General features: G+C 47.6%; 1 protein-coding gene and 1 pseudogene across 3 annotated transcripts; both read right to left on the reverse strand.

Moving 5' to 3' along the window:
• Positions 1–408: 408 nt before the first annotated feature.
• Positions 409–13,116, reverse strand: SNX15 (sorting nexin 15). 3 transcript variants are annotated; one of them, XM_038564014.1, is made up of 8 exons: positions 12,861–13,115; positions 6,003–6,038; positions 5,667–5,787; positions 4,261–4,376; positions 4,008–4,155; positions 3,546–3,689; positions 977–1,330; positions 409–682 (listed from the first exon to the last, which is right to left on the reverse strand). In XM_038564014.1, exons 1-8 carry the CDS (start codon positions 12,957–12,959, stop codon positions 576–578), a joined length of 1,125 nt encoding a protein of 374 aa, XP_038419942.1. In that variant the 5' UTR covers positions 12,960–13,115; the 3' UTR covers positions 409–575. The 3 variants fall into 3 exon arrangements, with proteins under 3 accessions (XP_038419942.1, XP_038419943.1, XP_038419944.1); XM_038564015.1 differs by having other exon boundaries at positions 977–1,234; positions 12,861–13,110; XM_038564016.1 differs by lacking the exon at positions 4,261–4,376 and having other exon boundaries at positions 12,861–13,116.
• Positions 6,287–6,384, reverse strand: LOC119864351 (annotated as a pseudogene).
• Positions 13,117–13,357: the final 241 nt, after the last annotated feature.

Raw genomic sequence — 13,357 nt, forward strand, 5'->3', positions numbered from 1 at the left:
TTTTCTAGATCAGGTGTCAGCAAACTTTTTCTGCAAAGGAATTTGCAGGTCGCAACTAGGCAACCTGCTGGCGTGGTGGGAAAGCAGCCGCAGACCATGTGAACTGAAGGAGTGTGACTGTGTTCCAACAGAATTTTTAGACACTTAAGTTTTATGTGATTTTCATCTGTCACAGAATACTATTCTTTTGATTTTTCTCCCAACTATTAAAAAATGTAAAAACCATTCTAGTTTATGGGCCTTACAAAAAAAAAAAAAAAAAAAAAAGCCATGGGAGAGAGGTGGATGCAGGCCATAGCTTGCAGACCCCTGTTCTAGATGGGTAAACAGCTAGTTTACAGCAAGAGATGCTGCCCACACAAGAGGCAGGATCAGAAATGTTTTGTCCTGATTCCAAAGAGGCAGGTGTGGTCAAGGAGCTTTGAATTCATTATTTGTGTCATTCTTGGTCCAGTTACACACAGAAATGACCCCCAGAGTTACAAGACCAGGATATAGGGCCAGGCCCCAGGGAGAGTAAAAGGGAGTAGCTGGCAGTGCTGAAGCTAGAGTCCTGGGTAGGGGCTCACTCCCTCTCAAGATGGGAGTTGGGGCAGGTGCAGGTGCAAGATTTCTTCTGCTCTCTTCAGGTACTCAGCCGCCTTCTTCTTCACACCCTCCCGGCGGGCAGGTGACGGGTCACCTGTGGAAAGAAAATGGCTCAGCGGAGGTCTCTGGGTTCAAAACCCCTGGTCTAGCCCCTTACAGTTCACAGAGCACCAACACATGTCTTTTTCTACCTCCCTGGGAATCAGAGCTATTCTCCCCATTTTACAAATAAGAAAATTGAGGCCCCAAGAGGTAAAGAAACCGCCCAAGGTTACACAGTTGGTCAGTGAAGAGAAATTCTGATCCTCTGAGTCTTTCATTTTCCCTTCCTTTCACTCCACCATCTGAAAGCTTAGGCCTGACCCTCCACCTTCCCATCCATACTCACCAGGAACTCCCTGCAGCAGGATATGCACGCCATCCCGATAGCCCTGCAGAGCTGCAGGGTAGGCACCTGCCTTCTCATCCCGAAGAGCCTGGGTGATAAGCTCTGTGGCTTGGCTCAGATAGGCAGGGACGGGCCGTCCTTCCTCGTCCTCTTCCTCCTCCTGCCCTCCAGGCTCCCAGGGTTCCTGGTCCAGCCTTTCAGGCTCTGCCTCCATCGCTGCCAGCTCACCCATGTGGGTTGGACTGGGGCCTGAACTTTCTATGATCAGATGTGGAGGGCTCAGGCCACACTGTCCTCCATTTCCCAGGGCCTGCCATCCATCCCCAGACTTCTCTTGCCCAGCAAGGTACCAACCTGCCCCAGGTGGACAGAAGCAGAGCCTGAGCAGTTCAAAATCCATTTGTACCAAACAGACTAGCCATGATGTATTTAACTGGTAGAATTCCTGTGCTTTTGTTTTTTTGGTTTTTTTTTTTTTTAATTTATTCATGATAGGCACACAGTGAGAGAGAGAGAGAGAGGCAGAGACACAGGCAGAGGGAGAAGCAGGCTCCATGCACCGGGAGCCCGACGTGGGATTCGATCCCGGATCTCCAGGATCGCGCCCTGGGCCAAAGGCAGGCGCCAAACCGCTGCGCCACCCAGGGATCCCTTCCTGTGCTTTTGTAAAAAACAATTTTACCTTCCCAATTCTTTCAGTAATTCTTTTGTATTAACATTGTTTTGTGAGGTCTGGGTCACTGGGCCTCCCTCCCTCTTGACTATCTATAAATTCAAGAATTCCATCTGAAGGATGCTAGACCAACTAAGCCAGGCCAAGGGTAGAAATGCTCCAAACCTTGGAATGGTAAAATAATAGATTCAGAGAATCTCAGGTGTTACAACATCAGCTGAGGACACAAATGTGAAGATAGTGGGTGGTGGGTATCCTCACCAGATACCCAGAGAGAAGGTCTCATTACGTACCCCGGGACTGGGTGGCCAAACTCCCCTCTGCAGCTTACACAAAAGAAGGCTAGAGATTTGGCCCATCTTTGGTGAAAAGGCCTTTGAAGGGAAGGAGCTGGAACAGAAAGCACCATGGCACACCACTGGCCTGGAGAGGGAAGGGTGGCATTTCTCCAACCTCACCCAAGTGACCCCATGAAGAGACTGGGGCCTCCTGCAAGTGGGAAAGATGACCTCTCACTTCCCAGCTGGACATAGAGCCCTCCCTGTGTTGCTCACGGAGCCAAAGGCAGAAGTATTCTTGGGATGCCGTAAAACATTGATTACAAGCGTTCAATATATGTGCTGAAGAGAGAGACAAGTGCCAGCTCCTTGCCTGGAGGATTCTGATAGTGAGGGACTTGCTGGAGGTGCCCAAACAATGGGGCAGGGAGATGAGGCAGCATCTGAGCAAACTGCACTTCCAGGCTCTGGCGGGACAAGAGTTTGGGAGCTTTCTTATGGGCTGAAGGAATGTGTTATGGGAGCTACATTCTAGGAGCCACGACAGGCTCCTCTCCAAGCATCTGACCACCACACACCCCTGGGGCTTCAGCTAGAGCAAGGCAGGCAGGCGTGGTGACACCACCCCCACCTTCTCTCTCTAATCTCTTCTTCCCCCAACCCAGCTGGGGAAAGGCCGAAGGAGCAGGGACGGGAGGAAGCAGAACCAGAAGAGTAAAAGGATACTCCTCCCAGGCGAGCAGGGTGGTGGTGTGGAGCTGAACATTGGATGGAAGATTGAGGTCCCGATTTGGAACTGATCTGGGGTGAATGAACTCAAATGCCTGTCACTGATCACAAAGCTGAGAGGCTGCCCCAGGAGGTCCTCGAAGGGCAAAGAAGAAAAGCCAATAAAATGGGCTTAAAAATATTGGAGGATTCCAAACTGAAACACTTTCGTGATGATCCTGAAGCAGAGGAGCCACTTCAACACCCCAGCTGGAATAAGCACAAAGCCAGAGACTTGAAGAATTTAAAGGTCCAGTGTCTCAGAGCCTGGGACTCTCAGCTCCCCTGGATCTTATCAAGGAGGTCGGGACCCAGACGTCCTTGTGGGGTGGGGGGATGGAGGGAGGGTGGGGGAGGGCGGTTCCGGCTTCCATGCTAGGTCTGGGGTGCCCCCATGTGCTAGCAGCTGCTGCAGGGCGTCCTGTGCTGCCCTCTGGGCCCAAGCCTCACCCACCCCCTGACCATCAGGCCTCTCCTGCCTTCAGGATCTGCATCTCCACCCTGAGCTGGCCAGGACGCCCCTCCCTTGGGCTTCCAACTGAAGGAACTCCGACCCTCCCCCAAGACAGTGTGATCCCTGCTTGTTCCAAAGCTTTCTCAGGGAGAAGATCTACCTGTCCCTGAGATCTCCCTTTCCTTCCTCCAGGCTTGCACTGTCCAGGGGCAGCCAGCTCATGGGTCCTGGCACCAGGGTGTCTGCTTCCAATTCTCACCAAGGCTGTCAACTGCCTGTCATGGGGCACCTTTCTAGGACTTACCCAAGCACTACACAAGCTAGGTGGTGGCTCTGCCCATCCTCTATGCCCCTACCTCAGCCCCCCTCTGCCCTCTGCTAGCCCCAGCTCGTTACCTTCCCTGGAGAAGGGGTCGAAGAGGGCAAGCTCGGCCTCTGTGAGGGGGCCTCGGGCTGGGGAAGTGGATGCTTCCTCGGTGCTCCCGCAGTTAAAGAGGAGATCCAGGGCCTCCTGGGCAGGGCTGGATGGTGGGGGATCCACTGTGGAACACATCATCGGGAACATTCATGCCTGCCCTTATCATTTCCTAGCTTTCAAAATGGAATCACCTTCTCACTAATTCCTTGTGGCACCCAAGGGCATGGACAAGCCTACTCTTAGGGTTGGCACCCCTCTTACAGATTAAGACACTAAAGCCTAGAGAAGGAAAGTGGCCTGGCTAGAGCTTCTCAGCACCTTAGTGGTAGAGGAGCTGGGACATAGCCCAGAATTTTTCCTAAGCTCAGTGAGCAGCAAGTGCATGCCCTCCATCACCCCCAGACCCGCCAGTCCTGGCTCCCTCCCCAACCTCAACATACCTGGCACTTCCAGTTCCTCAAGGCCTCTCCTCTCTGCAGGGAGTGGCTGTGGCAACCAGGGCTCCTCTGGAGGCGGTGTGGGGATCAGAGGGGGTGGCAGGATGTGCAGGTCTCTGGATATGCCAGAGGGCCGGGTCACCTCCCCACCCTGCAGGAGAGAAAGACAGGGACCGGGTGGGGGGTGTCTTGGGGTGCAGCCTAGTGGGCAGGCAGGCTTCCCAGGTGCTGGGGAGGGACAAGCAGGGACACATACCCGGAAGAACTCCTTGAGTTGGGGGCTGTTGTTGAGTGCAGGGATGTGAACAGTGAAGCGAAGCAAGTCCTCAGCCCCCTTCCGCCGCTCTTCAATCACTGAGGCCTCAAACCGGCCTGCAGCCCCCCAGAACAAGGGGTGGGAAGAGAAGCAGTGATCCACAGGGGTCACTTCCCTGCTTCCGCAGGAAAGGATCCCAGTAGCCAGCTGCTGTTCTCCCATCTTCCCCGGCTCCTCCTGGGGGGCGGGGTCCTTGTAAGCAGGGACCAAACTCCCTAGTCCTCCGTTTACCAGATTTATCAAGCACCTACTAATGTGCTAGGCTCAGAAGGTGAATGGGAGGAAAGCCAGGTCTCTGGTCCCATGGGTTCACATCCTAGACAGTAGAAGCAGATGGGCAACCACCAAGAAATGAAATAATTTCAGATCATTCTGATGGAAGCGGGAGGAAAGTAAGACTCAGAGAGAGAAAGTGACTTGCCCAAGGTCACACAGCAAGATGCGCCTTTGTCATAGTTTTTGGGTATGCTGTATACCTGCATAACCTGCCAGCAGCAACCCTTGACCTTGCTGTGAAAAAGTATCTCACGTGAGTCTAGAGATTCAGATAACAGATCAGTCTGGTCCCCCAGCAATACATCACGCATGGCATGTGTAATTTCTAATTTTCTAGTAGCCAAGTTAAAAAGAAACAGGTTAATTTTATGTATTTATTTTAAAGATTTTATTTATTTATTTGAGAGAGAGAGAGAAAGCATGCCCAAGCAGGTGGGAGGGGCAGGGGGGAGAGGGAGAAGCAGACTCCCCACTGAGTGGGGGCCTGGAGGCACAGCTGGATCCCAGGACCTTGAGATCACTGCTAGAGCCAGAGGCAGATGCTCAACCAACTGAGCCACCCAGGTGCTCCCAGGTTAACTCCATTTTAATAAGACCTTCCACTTAACTTAGTGTACCCGAAATAGTCTCATTTGAACATGTGACCAATACAAAAATTACTGAAATAGTTTCAGTGTGCATTCAACCCATCTGGCCACCTCAGCTCAGACTCACCGCATCTGGCTCACAGATGCTGTTTTTGGATAGCGTAGATCTTGAGGTGACACCAGCTCCTAGGGAGGAATTCTGGTTCTGCCTCTTACAGGCCAAGCCCCTTTATCACCCTGAGCCTAGCTCCCTTGTCCTGAAAATGGGGCTAAGGAAGACGGGATGCTAAAGGGCCCCACACACACCAAAGGCGGGCTGCTCTGAGCCTCAGTTTCCCCATGTGGGAAGTGAGGCTCTAAGGGCCCTCCCCAGATGTGTTTTTGCTAGGGGTTGTGGCTCCTCCATCCAGCTCCCACCAGCAGGGGTCTCCTCTGCCCACCTCTCCCTCCATACTGGGCCTGCCTACCTAGATCAACACTCACCAAACACCTGGCCACGAGGAAAGGCCGGGAACTCCTCCAGGCGGCGGAAGAGGTTCCGATGGGTGTAAGCCAGGTCCCCATGCAGCTTGCGGAAGTCGCTGTACCGCTTCCAGACCACCACCTAAGAGGGATAGGACACTTGTCCCAGGCCAGTGGTAGTAGAAAGAGGCTTTCCCCACCCCCAGCCTGGCCCCAGCACACATGCATGTGTGTGTGTGTGTGGACTGGGATGTAGCACCTCCTCCTCCTCCCAGGATCAAGGAGTTACCAGCTGTTCCTTCACTGTTATTGCATCTGGAATTGGGGAAAAGTCCCCCTTCCTCCCAGAAGCCTCACCTCTTTGACATCCTCTGGGTCCCTCTTTGAGATGAACTGAGGAAGAAAGGCAAGAACCAGGTGAGACCTGAACTGACATCCGATGCCCCATCACCCAGTAAAATCCAGGGATACCCCAGGTACCTCCCGGCCCTCCTCAAAGGAGCAGTGGACTTTGGCTGTTGGCCACTGATTTTAAGACATCCTGGCTTCAAGGCTTTGTGTAACTTGAAGCAGTTTTTCTACCATATGCCAGTTTCTTCATCTGTCCGATCCCATCCAGACCCCTTGGTCCTCAGCCCAACTTTTATCTCAGTTCCTTCATGAGTTTGTGTGTCATCCTTGTGCAGGGGCCATGCTAATCTTCTATCGGCCCAATCTGACATGTGTGCGGTAAAGGCAAGAGCTACCTCACTTCCTTCAAAGGGCCAAGTCCCTGCATCTCCTTCGGAAACCAAAGCACCTCCAGTTCTCTGAAGAATGAGGTTCTTTCCCAGGAGCCACTCCTTCCTTAAATGAGGAAGCTTCTGTGGGCAAACACTCCTGAACACAGATGAAAGCCTTACTGGGGTTGTGACCCACGAAGAGCAGAATGGGGTCTGAGCTGGAAAGAAGACCCTGTACTTACTACATTATATTCATAATAATTAGAAAATGACATTCTATAGCATGGACTACTTGATAGTTTTCCAAACATCTCCTTTTAATTATCCTCGATCACAAGGTGGCAGACACGATTAACACGCCCACTTAACAGATGAGGAAGTGGAGGCACAGAGAGGGAACATAACCTGTGCAAGATCACACAGCACGTTTTGCAAATGATCTGATAATGAGTTAATATCCAAAATATGTAAAGAACTCCTATGACTCAACACCAAAAAACCAAACAATTCAATGTAAAAATGGGCAGAGGGGGTGCCTGGGTGGCTCAGTCAGTTGAGTGTCTGACTCTTGATTGTGGTTCAGGTCATGATCTCAAGGCTGTGAGATTGAGCCCTGTATAGGCTTGGTGCTGGGCATGGAGGCTGCTTAACATTCTCTCTCTCCTTCTTCCTTTGCCCCCAAACCCATGCCACCCCCACTGCCACTGCTTGTGTGTGTGTGTGAGAGAGAGAGAGAGAGAGAGAGAAAGAAAGAAAGAAAGAAAGACACAATAAATAGCAAAAAAAAAAAAAAAAAAAGGCAGAGGACCTGAATAGATGTTTCTTCAAAGAAGATATACAGATAAGCAACAAACACATGAAAAGATGCTCCACATCACTAACCACCAGAGAAATACAAATCAAAGCCACAATGAAATATCACCTCATTTTAGTTTCTAAAAAAATTAAAATTAGAAATACCACTGGATCCAGTAATTCCATTTCTGGATATTTACCCAAAGAAAACAAAAACACTAATTCAAAAAGATATATGCACCCCTATGTTTATTGCAGCATTATTTATAATAGCCATGATATGGAAGTGACCTAAGTGTCTGTCAATAGATGAATGGATAAAGAAAATGTGGTAGATACATGCAATGGAATATTACTCAGCCAAAAAAAGAATAATGAAATCTTGTCATTTGTGACAACATAGATAAACCGAGAAGGTATTATCCTACATGAAATAAGTCAGACAGAGAAAGACGGGGACACCTGGGTGGCTCAGTGATTGAGCGTCTGCCTTCAGCTCAGATCGTGATCCCAGGATCCCGGGATCCAGTCTTGCATCAGGCTCCCCATAGGGAGCCTGTTTCTCCCTCTGCCTGTGTCTCTGCCTCTCTCTGTGTGTCTCTCATGAATAAATAAATAAAATCTTAAAATTATTTAAAAGACAGAGAAAGACCAATATTACCTGATTTAACTTATATATGAAATCTAAAAAACAAAACAAAATAAACAAAACCAGAAACACTCATACATACAGAGAACTGATGGTTGCCAGAGGGGAAGTGGATAGAGGAGATAATGGAAATAAATGAAGTGAATTAAGAGTTACAAACTTCCAGTTGTACAATAAATAAGTCATAGGGATGAAAAGTACAACATAACGAATATAGTCAATAATATTGCAATAACTTTGTACGGTGATAGATGGTCAACTACACTTTTTTTTTTTAATGATTTCATTTATTTATTCATAGAGACAGAGAGAGAGAGAGAGAGGGGCAGAGGCACAGGCAGAGGGAGAAGCAGTCTCCATGCAGGGAGCCTGATGTGGGACTCGATCAAGGGTCCCCAGGATCAAACCCCGGGCTGCAGGCGGCGCTAAACCGCTGTGCCACCAGGGCTGCCCTCAGCTACACTTACCATGGTGAGCAATTCATAGTGAATATAAATGTTGAATCACTATACTGTGCACCTAAAACTAACATTATATTGTATGTCAACTATACCTCAGTTAAAATAAAAATTAAAAAAAAAATCACATAACAAGTAAGACGGACTGCTAGAACTGATACCCTGGCCTTTGCCTTTCACAACAGACTCCACCTAAAATATCTTGGGTAAAAGAAGCTAGATTGATTGATGGATTGATTGATTGAAAAATATTTTATTTAGGGCAGCCTGGGTGGCTCAGCGGTTTAGCGCTGCCTTTGGCTTGGGGTATGATCCTGGAGACCCGGGATTGAGTCCCACGTCAGGCTCCCTGCATGGAGCCTGCTTCTCCCTCTGCCTGTGTCTCTGCCTCTCTCTCTCTCTGTCATGAATAAATAAATAAAATCTTTTAAAAAATAAATTAAAAAATATTTTTTATTTTATTGTATTTTTTTTTAATTTATTCATTCATAAGAGAGACAGAGAGAAAGAGAGGCAGAGACACAGGCAGAGGGAGAAGCAGGCTCCATGCAGGGAACCTGACATGGGACTCGATCCTGGGTATCCAGGATCATACCCTGGGCTGAAGGCGGCACTAAACCGCTGAGCCACCCAGGCTGCCCAAAAAATATATTTTATTTATTTATTCATGAGAGACACACCAAGAGAGGCAGAGACAGACAGAGGGAGAAGCAGGCTTCATGTAGGGACCCCAATGCGGAACTCGATCCTGGGACTCCAGGATCACGCCCTCGGCTGAAGGCAGCCACTCAACTGCTGAGCCACCCAGGCATCTCAAGAAACTAGGTTTTAAAACTATTGAGGATTATATATAATCATATATATAAAGAAAGAAATCATATCCAGAATATATAAAGAACTCCTACAGATCAATATGAAAAAAGACAACTCATCTTTTAAAATTGAGCAAAATATTTGAGTAGGCACGTCCCACAAAAGAAGGTGTTTGAATGGCCAATAAGGTTATAAGCATATGCTCAACATCATTAGTCATTAGAGAAATGCAAATTACACTCCAGTAAGATATTACACGCCCACCTGCCCAGCATACCCAAATTTGAAGATGCCGATGATATCAAGTACTGGTGAGAATGGGAGTATAAAACAGTACTTTGGAAAGTACTGGTAATTTTTGGAAAACTGGTAATTTTTTTTTTCAGATTTTATTTTTAAGTAATCTCACCCAACATGAGATCAGAACTCAAAACCTCAAGATCAAGACTCGCATGCTCCACCAATGGAGCCAGCCAGGCAGCCGTGATGTTGGTATTTTAAAGAGATGACCCAGGTAAAATTTCCTGGAGAAGACCAGGCAGCACACTTACCTCTCAGAGGCACAAGGACAAGCCTTTGGAGAGAAATAGGGGAGGTTTAGGGATTGGTAAAAAAAAAAAAAAAAAGATCAACAGCCTTTGAATTGTTTCTGGAGCCACATCTGTGGTCCTGTGAAGATCTGGTTGTAAAACAAGGACAGCTGTTTTTAATTCCTCATGGAATTGGATTGCCATCTAAAAGATATCAAAAGACTGACATAGCCATCTATCCATGTTAGAAAGTTTTTCTGTCCCGTTGGGTACATTTAGCATAGGGGTAAAAGCCAAAAAAAAAAAAGTTATCAGGCTCTGAATATCAGCCACCAACTTGGCCAATTTCCAACCACAGAGCTACTTAAAAAAAAAAATTTCTTTTTTTTTTTTTTTTAATTTTTATTTATTTATGATAGTCACACACAGAGAGAGAGAGGCAGAGACACAGGCAGAGGGAGAAGCAGGCTCCATGCACCGGCAGCCCGATGTGGGATTTGATCCCGGGTCTCCAGGATCGCACCCTGGGCCAAAGGCAGGCGCTAAACCGCTGCGCCACCCAGGGATCCCAAAAAAAAAAAAAAAATTTCTTTTAAATATTTTGTCTGCTTTGGCTAGGACAAACAGCAAACAGCATCCCCAAAACTGGTAATTTCTAGGACAACTACACTTGTAGCTATCAAATGACCCAGCAAGCCCACTCCTAGGTACATACTAAGAAAATATGGGTGCACATGTCCATAAAAAGAATTGCACATGAATGTTCATACAACTCGTAACAACTAAACATTAAAAAAAACAAAACAGAAAACATTTTTTTAGACATAACCTAGAAGTCTAGTAACAAGAAAATTAATAAAGAAATGGTGGTATATTTATACAAGGGGCTACCATCACATGGCAATAAAAAAGAACAAACTACTTCAACACGCAACAACATGGATAAACTCCAAAAAACATTATATAGAGAAGGAAAAAGGCCCGACACAAGCGAGTACTTGCTGTGTATATGATTTCATTTGTATGAGGCTCAAGAACAGACAAAAGTAATCTAGGGGAACAGAAGTCAGGACAACGGTTACCTCTCTGAGAGGAGGACTATAGATGAGAAACGTACAAAGAAACTCTCTGGGGGAGGGAAATGTCTATATCCTGATCTGAGCACTGCCAGTGCAGATGTATCCATATACAAAAATTATTGAGCTATACACTTAGGATCTACGTGCATTACTTACATAAATTATGTTGTGGAATTTTAAAAAATATTTTATTTATTTATTCATGAGAGACACACACACAGAGAGGCAGAGGCATAGGCAGAGGGAGAAGCAGACTCCATGCAGTGAGCCAGATGTGGGACTCGATCCTGGGACTCCAAGATCATGCTCTGGGCGTGAGGGTAGGCGCTCAACCTCTGAGCCACCCAGGCGTCCCTGTTTTGGTTTAGAAAATTTACAAGGCGAAACAACAAAAAACTGAGGAATACCAGCAAGTGACCGGTGAGACTGTGTGTAAATAATAAACTAGGTACACATAACTGCTTTTAAATATAAGGTTTATATGCAAGGATAAAGAAGGACATAGTGGCATTAATTCTCACCAAGATGGCAGATGAATGGGGATGGTAAAAGAGGGAAAATTACTTCTCTTTAAAAGTTATAATAAAAACATATCAAAGTAATGAATGTTTAAAAACTAACAGAAAGGGATCCCTGGATGGCGCAGCGGTTTGGCGCCTGCCTTTGGCCCAGGGCGCGAATCTGGAGACCCGGGATTGAGTCCCACATCGGGCTCCCGGTGCATGGAGCCTGCTTCTCCCTCTGCCTGTGTCTCTGCCTCTCTCTCTCTCACTCTCTCTCTCTCTGTGACTATCATAAATAAATTAAAAAAAAAAAAAACCAACAGAAAGATTTATCAGAAAAGAGTACAGTCCCTGGCCACCCTCCAGTCTAGTCTTCTTAGGGACTATCTTTCTGCATGTGTGTCTTGTTTTTATTTGACAAGGAAAAGACATAAAAGAAATAGGGAAAGTTCCTTTTAAACATCTAGGATTCTGCACCTAAATCACTTTGCAACTTCCCCTTAATAGTTATTAATGTACCATTTAATAGTCGCCTAATTAAAAATTCTTTTTTTTTTTTTAAGATTTTATTTATTTATTCATGAGAGCCACACAGAGAGGCAGAGACATAGGCAGACGGAGAAGCAGGCTCCCTGCGGGGGAACCCGATGGGGGATCCGATGTGGGGCCTATCCCAGGACCCTGGCATCACTGGCATCACAACCTGGGCCAAAGGCAGATGCTCAACCACTGTGCCACCCAGGTGCCTCTAGTTTAAAATTCTAAAAGTAATAAACAATTTACAGTGAAAAGTCTCCCCCAACCAGCTCTCCTATATATCATTCTGCAGATACTCTTTTACACTGTTTTTTAAATCCTTCTCGTGGTTCCCCCTATGTATCTGTAAAATGTGCCTATAACGTTGTTACTGCTCCATAATCAACTTCACTTTCTGTCTTCCAGCTCTGACTGCGAAGCTGCAGACCGACTTACTCTTTTTTTTTTTTCTGACTTACTCTTTAAAATTCTCTTTGAGCTGTAAGGATTTTTATTTTTAATTTTTATTTATTTATGATAATCACAGAGAGAGAGAGAGGTAGAGACACAGGCAGAGGGAGAAGCAGGCTCCATGCACCGGGAGCCCGATGTGGGATTCGATCCCGGGTCTCCAGGATCGCGCCCTGGGCCAAAGGCAGGCGCCAAACCGCTGCGCCACCCAGGGATCCCTAAGCTGTAAGGATTTTTAAAGTCATAGAGTTTTTTTGAAAGAAAATTAAAAATTAAACTAAAGAAAAAAAAGGGCTTTTATGTTAATATCAAACCAAGCGGTTCACACAAACCTAATCCAAGAAACTGGAGAACTAACATTTGCACGGAGCCAGAGTTTCCGTGCTAATTTGAAGAAATTCACAGCCCGCAGTGCTGACGCCACACGTAGGGCGTGGGAACCCGCCCCTCCCACTCCAAGAACTACGGTCCAAGCCCTTTTAAAAGGACAGCGCCCTCCCAGGGCCGCTCCACTGGACCGCTCCGAAGTAAGCCGGGGCTCTACCCGCAGGCTCCCCTTAAAGGGGAAATCCATTTCTGTCGTCTAAAAAGGGAGCGACCAGCGGCGCCTTGCCTTAAGGTAAAACACTGCCCCACCTCTTGTTAAAAGGGTAAAGGTCCCCACCCGGGCCCACCTCACCTGCGCGGTCACTTTATACTCGGTGTAGCCCTTGGGGTGGGTCCGGGGGTCCGAGACTGTGTAGTGTCGCAGGAAGTCGTCCTTCGCCTGGCGGGACATGGCAACCGAGCTGGAGTGGGGCTGACCGCCGGCCTCTGCCTCCTCAACGCCGCCCCCGCCCCTCCAGGTCAGTCTCCGCCGGGCCCCGCATCTCCCAGGCCTGCGCCCTTCTTCCTCGAGCCTAGGGAGCGGGTCGCAAGTGACGGCGCAGTCCTTGGCCTTGGCGTGCGGCCAGGGAGCGTCTAAAAAGTTCTCGGTGGCGGGTAAGGCGTGAACTAGGTAGTTTAAGAGATAAGAACCCGGGAGGTGGGGGAAAAAAAAAAAAAAAAAAAAAAGAACCGGGGAGGTGGGATCACTTAGCTGACAGGTGCTCGAGCTTTCCCCATCAAACGTGTCCAAACGACTTCTCCTATGCTTTCTGGTCCCCTTCGTTCATCCACTCACCCAACTTTTATTGT

Source organism: Canis lupus, chromosome 18, assembly GCF_011100685.1.
Source record: "Canis lupus familiaris isolate Mischka breed German Shepherd chromosome 18, alternate assembly UU_Cfam_GSD_1.0, whole genome shotgun sequence".
Classification (NCBI taxonomy): Eukaryota; Metazoa; Chordata; class Mammalia; order Carnivora; family Canidae; genus Canis; species Canis lupus.